At 34.4% G+C, this 14,164-nt stretch overlaps 1 protein-coding gene and 1 pseudogene across 2 annotated transcripts; one reads left to right on the forward strand and one right to left on the reverse strand.

The window, feature by feature from the left end:
• Nucleotides 1–15: 15 nt before the first annotated feature.
• LOC111295733 (3-hydroxyisobutyryl-CoA hydrolase 1-like) lies at nucleotides 16–9,297 on the forward strand (annotated as a pseudogene). Its single transcript, XR_016327530.1, has 12 exons — nucleotides 16–627; nucleotides 1,086–1,153; nucleotides 1,810–1,936; nucleotides 2,873–2,942; nucleotides 3,844–3,891; nucleotides 4,651–4,703; nucleotides 7,573–7,694; nucleotides 8,031–8,091; nucleotides 8,246–8,344; nucleotides 8,648–8,748; nucleotides 8,845–8,886; nucleotides 8,972–9,297. The product of XR_016327530.1 is annotated as a 3-hydroxyisobutyryl-CoA hydrolase 1-like (transcript).
• A 711-nt stretch (nucleotides 9,298–10,008) lies between these two features.
• On the reverse strand, nucleotides 10,009–12,127 carry LOC111294789 (E3 ubiquitin-protein ligase PUB23-like). The gene has a single exon (XM_022888152.2). The coding sequence runs from the start codon at nucleotides 12,032–12,034 to the stop codon at nucleotides 10,808–10,810; it is 1,227 nt and encodes a 408-aa protein (XP_022743887.2). The 5' UTR covers nucleotides 12,035–12,127; the 3' UTR covers nucleotides 10,009–10,807.
• Nucleotides 12,128–14,164: the final 2,037 nt, after the last annotated feature.

The following is a 14,164-nucleotide window of genomic DNA, read 5'->3' on the forward strand; positions in this document are numbered from 1 at the left end:
TATGAGTTTGGAATTTACGGTAAAAAAAAAGGACACCCATGGGATTCGAACCCTCACCGGTTGGTTAATCAGTCAAAGTCCAATTAATGATAGAGTCGATGTGGATGGTTCTACCTGTTGTTCTTTACCCCACGCGTATTTATCACCTGCTTAGAAAAGTGCCCAAATTTTCTTAAATAAAAAAAAAAAATCGTTTCGCTGTCATCGCTTGTCGTTCTGAGAAGGGGGATGGCTCCATCCGTTTCTTCCCAACAGGACCAGGTGCTCCTTTTTCTGGAGACTTGGGTTTATTTCATTATGTGTTCTAACGATTTTCTTCATTCAAAAGACTTTGAAATCTCCAATCATGTTGTATACGAGACACAACCCAGAAAACATTCCTCTCCTCTCCCTTTGCTCCTACGCTGAGCTTCAATATGTCAATCTGTCTGGCGGATTATGAGTTCCCAAAATTTCTCCTTGCTTCGCAGCTTAACTAAGTTTGGCATATTTGCGAGAGGATCACTCATGTTTCTTCATTAGCTCTGCAGGTTCTCGTAGAAGCAAACTCCTTTGCAAGAATACTAACCTTCAACAGGCCTAATCAGCTCAATGCCCTCACATTTCAGATGGCATGATCTGTTCCTAGTAGGGTGCTCAACTCTTTCAGCAAATGGGAATGTCATACATTGAGTTTTAGAATCAAATGCTTTAAGTTATAATTTTCCTTTTTGTAATTAACTCGTGGATATGCTTCAATCTGAATTAACCTATCTGGCTGGCCTTGGTTGGACTAAAATGGAATTCTATTTGCTATTGGTTATGCTCGTGCTGCAGTTATTGTTTTACAGTTTGAGAATTCATTCTTCTCTTGTCATACTACAATATCTACAATATCCAAAGTATAGGCAGCTAAGTATGATAACCTATCAAGTTTTCTTCCTTCCAATTGAATCGTGCCTTCAGGATCTGTAGAATCCACTTTAATAAACATGCTTTCCTTCTCTATTTCTATATTATCTGAATGAATGTTATACATTGTCCACCAACAAACATGAATTTGTTGAAACATAAAATAGCAATAATATTTTCTCTATTTATGGCAGATGTCTCGGTTATTGGAACTTTTTCTTGCTATGAGGAGGATCCTAATGTCAAGCTGGTAATACTGAAGGTACACACCTATGGAGACACAGCTTTATCATTTTCTTTTACTTTATTAAAAAACCAATATGACCAAAAAAATAAGAGGAACATGAAGTTGTAAACATTTGAGTCTGATGACATTTTTGGGTTGCATACAAGCAGGCCTGCTCTCTGCTCTTATCTCATTTCAAGTTAAGTCAATCAGATTTATTTGACTGCTCATGTTGGGTTTGCCCGTTCTACTTGCTTATTCCTAGAATGTCCAATAGAAAGATTATCTATATTTTGCGTTAACTATGTTAGCACATTGGCTTGCTTATAGATAGACAACAGTAGTGACTCATTGACTATGTTTGGTCTTAATTTATGATTTCTGTCATGATTCCTTTTGGAAGTATAATTGGGCTCTTACATTTTAGCATAGTAATCATATATATGGTTCTTAGATAAAGGCCAGACAGCAATTTACTTCTCATTGGTGACACTTAATTGGCAGAATACACTGGAAAGGGGCATTATCTGCTGAGTTTTGAACATTGGTATTCCTTACTGTAATCAAATTGTTGAAACACTTGGTTAATTTGCATGATGCAACTAAGTTTTTTCTATGATTCTGGAAGATTTGCTAGGTAAGAAGTTATCTTATTTGATTAATCCCTTCCATAAGATTAATTTCCTTCACAGGTTATGCAACCCAATGTTTTAGCACCGAAGAGAATGTACCTCACAGCTGGCCGTTTGTCATTAGGGAAAAGGAAAAGATTTTCTGCTGGTGGAGATGTTGCAGCTGTGGTACGTGATATTTGGGCAGGTATAGATTCTTTCATTTCTTATGGATACCGGATACCACTACTAATCCTTTAGGTCTAAAAGGTTAACAAGTTATATCATTAGTTTGCAATCACCTTCATTTCCTCTTTGTCTAGCTCACATTTGCGATTGCTTTTTTGCTAGCACAGTGGACCCACATTTGAAGTGCCGGTTCAAAAGTGTCCTCTTTTCCTTTTCTTTTGTTGGATGAGTTTGAAGTCAATGATCTTTTGTTATGCATTTATATGCTTTAGATGATTAGGGAGCAGGTGCCAACTTTTTTTTTTTTTATGGTGTGCACCTTAAACTATTTGATGGCAACATATAGCAAACCACAGGTAATCCAATTGTCTTTAAGGCTCCGTTTGTTTCGCTAAAATGTTCTTCCACGAAACAAAAATTTTTCCTCAAAAGTATTTCTCTGAAATGCTAATATATTTTGTTGTTTGGATAACATTGTGAAAAAAAATTTCGCTGACTATACAGAAATATCTTCAAAACTCTTTATCCATGGATAGTTTAAACTCCAGTACCTTAATAACTTATTCACACCATCCAAACATATTATCATAAATTCTTGAATATTTTAACCAATTTGTTGAATTTATGAATCAGAAATAACCTTGTAATGCGATAACAAATAGCAACTAAATTCCTTCAAATTCTTTGAAGCCATCTGAATCGTGTTTCAGTTATAACCATAATAATTTTTCAAGTCAAGCAAAATTGATAATTATTAATTGGAACATCAAATTATTCCAAAACCCTACTGTAATACTCCAGCCCAAATAATAATTGAGCTAGACTAATACTAAAGCCCATCAGTTTATTAAGACATTATTTAGTAAAAGAAAAATGGCTGAAGTATTAGATGAAAGAAAACCTAACTATTGTGAAACAGAATGAAAATAAAGTTCTTCTTTCTCATTTTCTTTAGGGTTAGAGAATATGAAAAATCAAGTTGGAGATTCACAAACAGAGGCTACAATCAAGTTAATCCCTTAAAGGTGAGTACATGCCCTCTTTTTATTTAAGAAGAAATATCAAGTTGATTGCTATTATTTGAAGTTAAAGTTTTGAGAGAAAAACCAAGAAAAATCATGAAATCCTTCATTAATCTTCATGACCTATTTGGGTAAATTACTGAGCTTTATTTATTTCATGTTCTTAAGATTTATTGATGATTATTGAATGGAGTTTGTAGGCTGAAAGTAAGGATTTGAGTTTTTAAAGATTGAAGGAAAAATTCTGTTTTTGGATGAGATGTTGTGATCGGTAATAATGAATTAAAATAGAATTTTGTATTAATGGATAGATTATTGCTGTGATTATTATATATCATTGGAAAGCATGTTGAATCTAATTTCTAATGAAATGAACCAAAGTCAAATCCGAGTTTTTTATGAAGAGTTGTCTAATTTTAACTTAAGGATATGCAGGCTGTAAGACAGTAGCATCAGGGTTGAATTACGAAATGCCTCTTAATTTGTATACAAGGATTTACAGATTAAGCCATATATGTTTGGAAAGCTTCTTGAGTCTACTTTTCAATGAAACAAGCAAAATTGAATTTGGAGTTTCCTGTGAATAAATATATAATTTTTATTAGAAGGTATATAGGCTATCTGGCAGCAGCATATGACGAGAATTTCAAAAATTGTTATAATTAATCTACAAGGAATTACGAGGTGTGCCATATATGGTTAGAAAGCTTATCAAGTCTAGTTTCTAACACATTAAAGAGATCATAATTTCGATTTTAATATATTGAGATATGACTGTTTTAATGAAAAGAGGTCAGGCTGTCAGTATTAATTAGTTAACTCTTGTGTAACTTAGTTGATTTTTGTATAAATGGTCTCAAAAAGGGTTGATTAAATTCTGATATGTTGAAATGATCTTGGATAGGCCATTAATTATTTTGGGGGAAAAACAAAGTGGTGGAATCGAATGAAGGTAAGTAGAATCTTACACACTTTGCTTGTTTTCGAATCTATGTATATATATATATATATGTTTCTAAATGAAAGAATGTTTTATTTCTTTATTTTCGTTATATGAAAATAGGATCAAGCATATGATTATTTTGTGTTTTGCTATGTAAATGATGGATCATGCTTATGAACGAAATGAGAAAATGATTTATGTTTAAAGAATAATTTTATGATGGCTACGTTTTTATATCCCTGGGAAGTGGGATCATCGACAGTAGAACTAGTTCTACGACCCTGGCTAACGGGTAATAGTAGTTAGCATAAGGCCCTGGCTAGCGGGTTATAATAGTTAGCAATGATCATGAGAATGAAATTGTCGATACGACCAATGTCACGGGTTATAGCAATGAACGTAGCTAACGATAAACAAATGATAATGATGATTTATTATGATGATGTTAAAGATTGATCCATGATTTGTATATAAAGATGATTTATGATGATTTTTATAGTTTGATCCATGATTTGGTTTGATTATGATATTTGAATAGTAGTATATTTAGCAATGATTTATGAATTGACATATTTTTGTATTGATTTATGAATTTACGAAATGTTTGATAGAAAGATGACATTTGAAATATTTTGACATTATGATTTGACGAATGTTTTGAATGATTTATATGACATGTATGAAAATGATGCTTGATCTGATAAGATGTGTGAGCCTATACTTACTGAGCTGCGATTTGCTCATTCCCCTTTTACTTTTTCTTTACAGATGACTAAGTGATAAGTTTGGTTGGTCTTGTGTGAAGCTAGAAGATGAAATTGGTAAGATTACTTAATCGTCAGAGAATATGTTGGTCAATGAGATTTTAAGAGACGGTTTTATATTTTATATGATTTGTATTTGGATTTATAAAAATGTATCATCAGTTGGATTAAAGAAATAGATTTTACTTGGTAGATTGTTTTATAAAAGTATTTTAAAATGATTAAGAAAGAAGGTTTCGTATTACTCTGAAGTTTTTTTTCAAGGTAATACGGTCGTGTTGCGTCTTGGTCTTGGAGCGTGACACCCACCATCAAGTGAAATCCATACAAAATACTGCATAAAACTAATCTTCAGGTTCATATAATAAATCCTCAACCAAATTAATCAAGAACAATAAAAAATCTGGAATTTGAGCATAAAAGAACACAAAAATCTGAAAATTTAGCAAAAATGGAGTGCTGAAAGGGCAAAATCAATCAACAAGTTGCTGGGCTTTCTTGACGAGGTTGTGGTTGTGAATTTGAAGCTTCTGCAACTTGCAACTCTTGCTATATGGGTGGGGTGTTTGCGTTGTGATCTGAAGTTTTCAATGGAAAAGGGTCATGGATGGTCTGTGGAAAGGGAGAAAATGGATTGAGAGAGCAGGAGAAAGATGGAACTTATAATTGGGAAGAGGAAGAGAAAATCAATTGTTGAGGTCCCAAGGGAGGAAAAAGGAAGAAGGAGAGGAAGAGAAGCTGTCGCCACTTATAGGAAGGGTGCAGTGGCTGGCCACTAGTGGTGGGAATGCGGCAGTGGGTGGTTGCCAGCTTGGTGAATTTTGGTAGTGGAGGGACTGGGTTTATGGGTCTCTAATGCGAATAAGAGGTGAAGAAATGTTTTTGGGTTATAACAGAGGAAATTCTCTTTCGGTTTTGAAAGTGGAAGAAAATTTCTCCCATGTTGCCTTCTTTATCCGTTGACTAGAGATGGTTGTTCCTTTGACCATGTTATTTTCTATCAATCAAACACTAGGAAATATAGAAATGGATTTTTAGAAGTCCATTTCAGTCAAACAATCAGACCCCAAGGAAAATTTCTAAAACGAGGCATTGAAGACTATGCTGGCTTTAGCCTATATCATGTATGTGTATGTTTGTTCTAATTGTGAGAATGCAAATCTCATTGAAGGTTTCAATTCTAAATGGAATCGTTATGGGAGGTGGGGCTGGTGCTTCATTGCATGGTAGATTCTGTGTTGCAATTGAGAACACGTTATTTCTCTCTTTATGTCTCCTTTGAAGTATTTTATAATTTCCTTGCATTTATTAGAAGAAAACATGGCTATATGAGCATTTTTAGCTAAAATTTTCTCTTTTTTTTAATTAATAATGAATAAATCTCCAAATTAAAATAATGTAATGTCTTCCACAGATCTTGTCAACATTTTACATTTTCTATAAATTTGTGAGACAATCAGATTCTATGTATGGGAGTTTTGGTTTTCTCTGTCTCTATGTTTATATATTGGATGTTGTGTAGGTTTTGGCAATGCCTGAAGCAGCTTTGGGGCTCTTCCCAGATGTAGGAGCCTCATATTTCTTGTCAAGACTCCCTGGATTTTTCAGTAATCCCACTTATATCCTTGCTTATCTTATACATGCCCTAATTACTATTATTTTTAAAATTTCATATCCAAAATCCTTTCAAAAATAAGATGAACCTTTGTTCAACCTCTTCAGTAGCATCCAGCATTTTGTCTGATGCCTTTTACATTTACAAGGAAAAACGGAAAGGCAGTAAAGCATCATTTGTTGGGTCTATTTTTATGATAGCTACAATGGCTACATTTGCACTTTGTTGGGTCTATTTTGGTTCATAGAGCTGTTTCATGCTGTACTGATTGTTCTAGCTAGCCCGAAAACTTGTACACTTGAATGTTTTACTGGTTCAAGGTTAGATGGTGAAGAAATGCTTGCATGTGGCCTTGTAACTCACTTTGTCCCTTCAGCAGTATGCTATGCTTCCTGGCCTAATACGTAGTTGAGCTCAAATACATTTGAGAAAATGTAGATTCATCTTGGTTGGTTGAGAAAACATGATAGAGGGAACACATAACAAGTGTCAGCTTTGTGTTCCCTTTGACAAGTAAAGTTCGCATACATTTTTCTTCTTATTCTATTTAAACATTAATCTTTGAAAGTTAAAGTTTAGAGTTATTGTCAGCTAATAAAAATATGCTTCTATATCATATAAAGCTACTTTTGTAACAATAACCATATTTATCTTCTAAGGTTTTATGCTCATTTGTATAGAGCTAATTTTGTAACTCAAACCAAATCTTTCCTTTGGCTGGGGAAATTAAAACCAGATTTCTCTCTGCACTTATTAAAACAATTAGAACTGCAAATACATTCTCCTACTTATCTGTGCTTTGTGGAAAGAGGAAAAGCTGCACTGTGATTATTTTAGGTTATAATGATCAGAATGGAGTAAAAAATCTTATAATTAGCTAGTTAGGACAACTGTGCTTCTGTCTTAGGTATTTACCTTTACGTTATCTAACTATCTAGGAAGTGCATTATGCTTGTTAATGTTCATAGAAACAAGGCTATATATGCATATTTTTTAGGGCTTAATTTGCAAATTTTCTTGCACTTGAATTGAAATCTACTTTTTGGAGGTTTGAAATCATGTCTATAGCTTTTAATTCCAAAAAAATGTCACCATCTGTTCAAGTTGTCATCTGTGGGATTGTTTTTCATGCACTATGAAAGCATTTTATCCTACTCAGTGTTTCATTAGAATTCTTAAAAGCTATGCTGAATTTATATTTCAAAATGGGTAGTATGAAACTCTCCTGTTTTGTTCTTAGAAAGTTTATTTATTTATTTTTAAACTTGAGTACATACATTATTAGTTTATATCTTTTCACTTAATCAACAGAAATTACCTATGTTAGAAGCCGCATTATGCGATGTAGATTCCTGTGATCCAGTAAACATTTCATCAATTTTTGATCAATACTGTGAGCAACCCTCATTGAAAGAGCAGAGTGTGTACAATCGGTTAGTTTTCTATTAATAATTAATTTTATTGCATAGCTTGTTTGATATCTGTAACCAAACAAGGGGCAGGAGAAAGGGAGAGAGATTTTACATATTGACAATGAATACAAAAAATTTTGAATAACTGTCGTTCTATTTTAATTCTGTTTATGGTAGATGAGGTAGCCTATAACTGCAGACTGAAGGCACATATTCACAACATTTATATAGTCCAAAAGTCTGGTTTGTTACATAATATATTTAGAGTTTATAGTTTGTTCTTAGAAATTGAACTTGTTGATGTCATACTGACATGACTTTCCTAGATCCTCATTATCATTGGTTATGTGGCTGCAGGTTAGATGTCATTGATAGATGCTTCTTTAAAAAAACAGTTGAAGAAATTTTATCTGCTCTTGTAAGTTGATGACGTGATTTTGTTTGTTCTAGGAAATGTTAATCTGGTGCTCTCTTTTAATGTTTCTTGCATGTGTTTTCAAAGTTTCCTGCAATTTATTATAACATCATTGTATGGCACCAAAGACAATAATCTGATGAAAATGCTTACACAGGAGAGGGAGGTTGTTCACCAAATGGATGGTTGGATCTCTGCTACAATTCAAACTCTAAAAAAGGTTTCACCAACAAGTCTTAAAATTTCTCTTAGATCAGTAAGTTGACATATTCATATTGCTTGAGACATGCCAATGATATCATTATTTTTTGAGTTTGCTTTAGGGTTTCCCCAACCAACAAATCTGATATAAAGTATGCTCTATTTATCATATTTTTTAGTCTAGTTCATTTTGAAATTCTGTATTAAAGATTATAACCATAAAAAAGACTTTTATGAATTTCATTTTTTTTTTACAAAAATAAATCGATTTCCTTATGTATTAGTGAATAAATGATCATGGATTATCTAATTAGAAGATTGTTTCAGCTTAAAGTTGACTCTGCTCTTAATGTATTAGATTAGAGAAGGGAGGCTCCAAGGTTTGGGTCCATGCCTTGCTGTGAGTATAGAATGGTTTGTCATGTCTTGCGGGGAGAACTCAGTGAAGACTTTTTTGAGGTTTCAGCTGACTCAAATTTATGTATTTTAACTTGCTTTCGTTCTCACCGTTTCTGCAACTGATTAAAATCTTACTTTCCTATTGCAGGGTTGCAGGGTTGCATGGCTATGCTACTGGATAAGGATAAGAACTCAATGGTTGATATTCTCTTTCCTGAATCTTCAATCACTTGTTTCCATTCTATGAAGTTTCTACTGAATCGCCTACCCTTTTCTTTGCCAGTGGGAGCCATCCAAATTGGAGGTTATTGCTGATAGTATAGTTGACTGCTATTTTTCCATGGTGAACCGTGAAGAATGGGAAGATCTAAAGCTTCCCACTAGATCCATGTTCAACTTGCCACCATATGCCATTGCAAAGCTTTAGATGACACTTAAAACTGATGTTGAGTGTAGGGTAGAATGTTGTAAACTATGTAATACGCAAGTCCGTTTGGGTATATTCTTCTCATTCTTTCAATGAGTAATAAGCTGTTATGGGCATTTTACATAGGCAACACAACACTGAATTCATATGATCCCAATAAAAATTACCACAGTTAAAGCTTCTGTTTACATTTTTTATTTGAGGGGAGGTTTTTCATCCTCCATTTCAAGCATGGCTGTTGTCATTCTTCTCTTCTGTTTAGCAAAATAGTTCTTACAAGCACCATTTGACTGGAGGCTGCCTAAGAGTTGAAAAAATAAATAAAGCCAATCTCTATCGTCTATGTATGATAGATGATCTGTATGGCATACAGAATTATAAAGCATAAGATTTTTATCTCGACGGGTGATTTTTCTGGCAGATCTATTGCTATCGTATTGGAGCAAGTTGGCTTCTCTGACCACCTTGTGAATCAGTGCAAAGTGAGATTATAGCTGACAGGAGGATGTGCAATATTCCTGCGATGAAATCAAAATAAGTGGCCAGCGTCGGAGTAAATGTTGTTTGATCTTTGAAGCTTTCTCACGGGGTTGAGAGTCCAAGCAGAGTGAGGTCAGATGCTAAAGAAACGATGGAGAGCATAGGAGATAGATTATCTGTGAATCGATTCATCTAGAAAGGTCAGAGGTGGCAATGGCTGCAGTTTTTGACAGCAGCTAAGCGTAAGTGGCATAAAATAACAGTACATCATCAGATTTTTGTTGGTCCCCCCCCCCCCCCCCCCCCCTTCTCCCCCTTCTCTCAAGCCTCAGGAGTTGGGTCAACTAAAACACAATATTCCATCAGATATATGACAATGTTGATAATGCTTAACGCAACAAGCTGGGGAATAAAAAACAAAAGATCAATAGGTCAGACATCAAACAATGTCAAGGCAATCACCAATATATATCAATTAAATTGACTAATTCAGAAGATAGCAACTCGGTGGTTTAACAAAAAATTGGGTTTGACCTTAACCATCACTGTCACATTACATGACAGCACAGGATGCTGACCTACGTATAATTATTTATTTGTTACATTATGAAGTTATATAGATATTGACAACCTCAGCCAGCACCTTAAGCAATTGAAAATCAAGGCAGCATTGGCAGCTTTTTTGTGGGATAATCTAATGATTTTTTTCCTTCATGGGGTGCCATCTGTAAGTTTGGCTGATCAGATATAAATACTTCCCAGAAATCAATGACTGCTTTCTTTTTGGTTTGCTATTACGATGATTTTCTTCAGATGTGATTGGAATCGGAAGACCAAAAGTAATGGTTATAGAGAAGAAGTAACCCAGGAGCTTGCCTTGGTTGTGGCCCGGTAACAAAAAAAAAGGTCGGCAGATGATGGCCTGCTTCAGAAGATAAAACTAATAAATTGTTGTTTACAGTAGAACTAGAATACAGGATTACTGATTGAACAGAAGGGTGTAGTTCCCTAGTGGCCAACTACCCACCTCTTTTTGCAACTTGAGCATTTTAAATCTTTTTAAATATGCTAATAATTTAAAGTTCTCCATGAACAATCCCAGAACAAATCGAAATTCCGGCAATTATTATACCACTAAATCGTCAAATTTATTGGAGAAAATTTCATCCAAAATTTTCTATAAATTATTTCTCAATTTTCCACCATGGAGAATCATTCGGGACAGCCCAAACAATACTTCAAGTCAGAAGGGAAACAAGGATGACGCCTCCAAGAATTACCGTGCAACTTGAGAATGTTGAGCACCTTCTCTTTGGTCGATGATCGTCCCTCCAAATGTATCAATGCCACGAGCTTCTTCACTGCTCCATATATGAGCATTTCCTCCAGAACCCTTTCCGTTGGGTGAAAAGTAGACGTCAACCACAAGATCTTCACGCCAAGTTTGGTAGCCGAATTAGAGACATGCAACAACTTCTTGGAAACAGCAGGGATACCCAAACCATGCTCCACTAAGGCCATCCTTCCCTCTGCGCATTCACACAACAGCTTGATCAAAAGCAACATTTTCTCACATTTGGATCTGTTAGAGTCCGGTAAGAGCTCCACAAAGACACAAACAGCGCCAGCTTCAATGGCCTTTAATCGGCTTTTCTTTGATGATGCCAAAATTTCAATCAGAACCTCCAAAGCACATGAACTTGCCTTGCTACATAGCTCATCATAGACCAGTTCTAATAAAGATTTGAACATGTCAATACCTTGATCTTGAAGCAAAAAGTTCCAGTCAAAATCTGTTTTAGCTATCTGTCTAAATATGGTGATGGCATAAAGCCTGGCTTCAGCACTTCCACGTTGAAGTACGATTGCCATTGATTTCATCGGTTCTGGTTTCGATAACAATTGAAAAGTTTTGTCTTCCTCAGATATTAATGGGAGTAGATGTAAGAGACCTAAAGCCTCCTCGCAGGCTTGAAAGCTAACAAAATCAGAATTGTCAACGACAGTCTGATTAACTAGAACTCGAACAACAGCCTCAACGCCACCGGATCGAATAAAGTCAGATCTTGTATCATCACCCAACTGGACTATTGACCGAAGTTTCCTTAAAGAAGTTACCTTGAATGGAGAAGATTCAAGGGTGCTGAAGAGGGAGACCATCTCCTCGTGCTTGATAGATGGATGTGACGGGGAGGATGATGGAGTTACTAGCTTGTCCTGCCATGCAAGAATGAGACGCTTGAGGGTGTGATTAGGGGTCATATCCAAACTCTGAAGGGGTTGCATGGTAGCAGGACAGGTCGTCTTGTTGTATTTGTGGAACCATTTCTCAACGTTCTTGCGCTCGTAGGAGACTCCGGTGAGGATGGTAACTGGATCCTTCATGACTTCCATGGATATGGGGCATCTGAAATCTGGCGGACAGTCTGCTTTCTCCATAGCCAACTACCAATATGTGCTTTTTAATTAAAAGCGAAAGAACACATTAAGCAAAAGCCTTTTATAGACAAACAAATACCATGAAAGAGTGCTAATGAAGAGGTGATCTGGCTGTTTTGTCCAAGTCAAATATATACACGGGAATTGAGAACCCACATGGAAGCTTATCGCCTGACTTTCCGTTTTGTCTTTGAGTTTGAATTTTTCGAATCTGAATTAAGTTAAATATAAAATAATCCGTTGCATACCCTTGCTTCATGCCTCTTAATAGTATTTTACAGAAGAAATATTGAGTAAACCTTTGTTTGACTTTAAAATCCAACTCAGCGGCAGCCTAGACCTTTTTTTCTTTTAATTTTTGTGGGGTTTAAGTAACCAGAAAACACTTTAAATGGGTTTTCCTGGCTTGAAGAGAATCGCCAGTAATAATAAAAGAACAAAAGAAATTATCTTCCTTTCTTCATATTTAAGAGCTTTCCTTTGTTCAACTCTCTCTCAAATCAGATTATAAATCAAAATCACTCTCCTAAATGAAAAATAAATTAGTTTTAATCTTTATATTATACTAATAAAATGCTCACCTATTGCTACGGGCAGTAAAAATCTTTCATGCTTTTGATTTTTTTTTTTAAAAAGAAAACTATATTAATAAATATATAAGCAATATACAAATAAAATATAAATGATTAAAGAATATAAATATATAATTAATAAAACATTGGATAAGTGTCCACATTTTGTTGCGGGAGCATGTTTAAGATGTAATCTATACATGTAATTGCTTTGAATTTAGAGTTTAAATGGAAGAAAAGAAAAGAAAAGAAATATTAATTTATTTATTCAAAGAATTTGAATATTTACATAGAATAATTTATTTGTCAAACAATCATATCATAAGAGATGTCGTCAAAGCAACCATGAAGTCTTCAATGGCAACCTTGGTTTGTATGTATCATATCAAAGATATTTTATTAAAAGAATAGTGCCTATATGAATTTATAGACATTTTTCCACCTTTAAAGGTAAATTTTTTTTCTTTAGTTTTTACATCGTCAGGTACACTAAAATCCTAACAATGCTTAAAGTAGCACAAATGCTATTTCCAAAAAACATGTCCTTATTATTTTCTACAAATATTGTCAAGTAACTAAACCAGTAAAAGTTCTAGGTAGGTTATGGATCCTACATGTACAAAAAAAACTAAGTAAAAAAACTATTATCATAAATTCTTTGCCTTAATCAAATTAGGCATATCCCTTACCTCCCCATTTTTCAGGATCCAACCTGAATGCTTCCAAACCATACTTCTAGCACAACTACTCTACCATGTCAATGCACGTAAACACGGAAACAGAATAACCCAAATCCAATGAAGTAGGATGCCTTAAAAAATTGATACAGTCAAGGTTTCAACATTACCAACAATGTTTAATAAGTTATGCTTTCAATCAAGGAATTCAAGGGGCTCAACTACCTTTATGTTGCCCCAGCAAAAGCATTGTAGCTTATACCATATAATGCACTCATGATTCCCCCGCAGCAACCCATAACAGAACATAAGTCATAATCAAGATATAGGGAAATTGGAAAATGAACCCCGATACCTGGTTTCTAGTTCATTTGCATCCACCAAAGACAGTTAATTGCATCAATTAAGAGGAAAAAGAAATAGGTAATTAATCTTCTTTGGTTCACACCATCAAATCCAGTACTGCAAATCATTGATAATTAAGAAAGTTACTGGAATGATAATCCATGATAAATTATGGGAGGAGCAATTGAAGCAAAGATACAGCAACAAATGCAATATCCAAGAAACATACATTCAAAATTTTTTGCTCTAAACAATTTCGTCAGTTTCAAAGCAACCAAGCTAAAAAGTACTTGGCAACCAAAATTACATAAAAAGATCTTTGTACTTAATATTCAATAAGCATTAAAATAGATTTATTCTAGAAATATATAGAATTTAACATGAACAAATATGATTTGATACTCATTAAATAAAAGAGTGTTTAGAAGTCATTTGATCCTTAATTATGCAGCTTCAATAAAAAGAATACATTATTTCAAACAAAATATATATATAAATATATATTGCCATAAGATGATGGACTTACAGGATAAAGT

The sequence above is a fragment of the Durio zibethinus genome, chromosome 14 (assembly GCF_047325235.1).
Source record: "Durio zibethinus cultivar Kanyao isolate XHJ-2024 chromosome 14, ASM4732523v1, whole genome shotgun sequence".
In the NCBI taxonomy this organism is placed as follows: domain Eukaryota; kingdom Viridiplantae; phylum Streptophyta; class Magnoliopsida; order Malvales; family Malvaceae; genus Durio; species Durio zibethinus.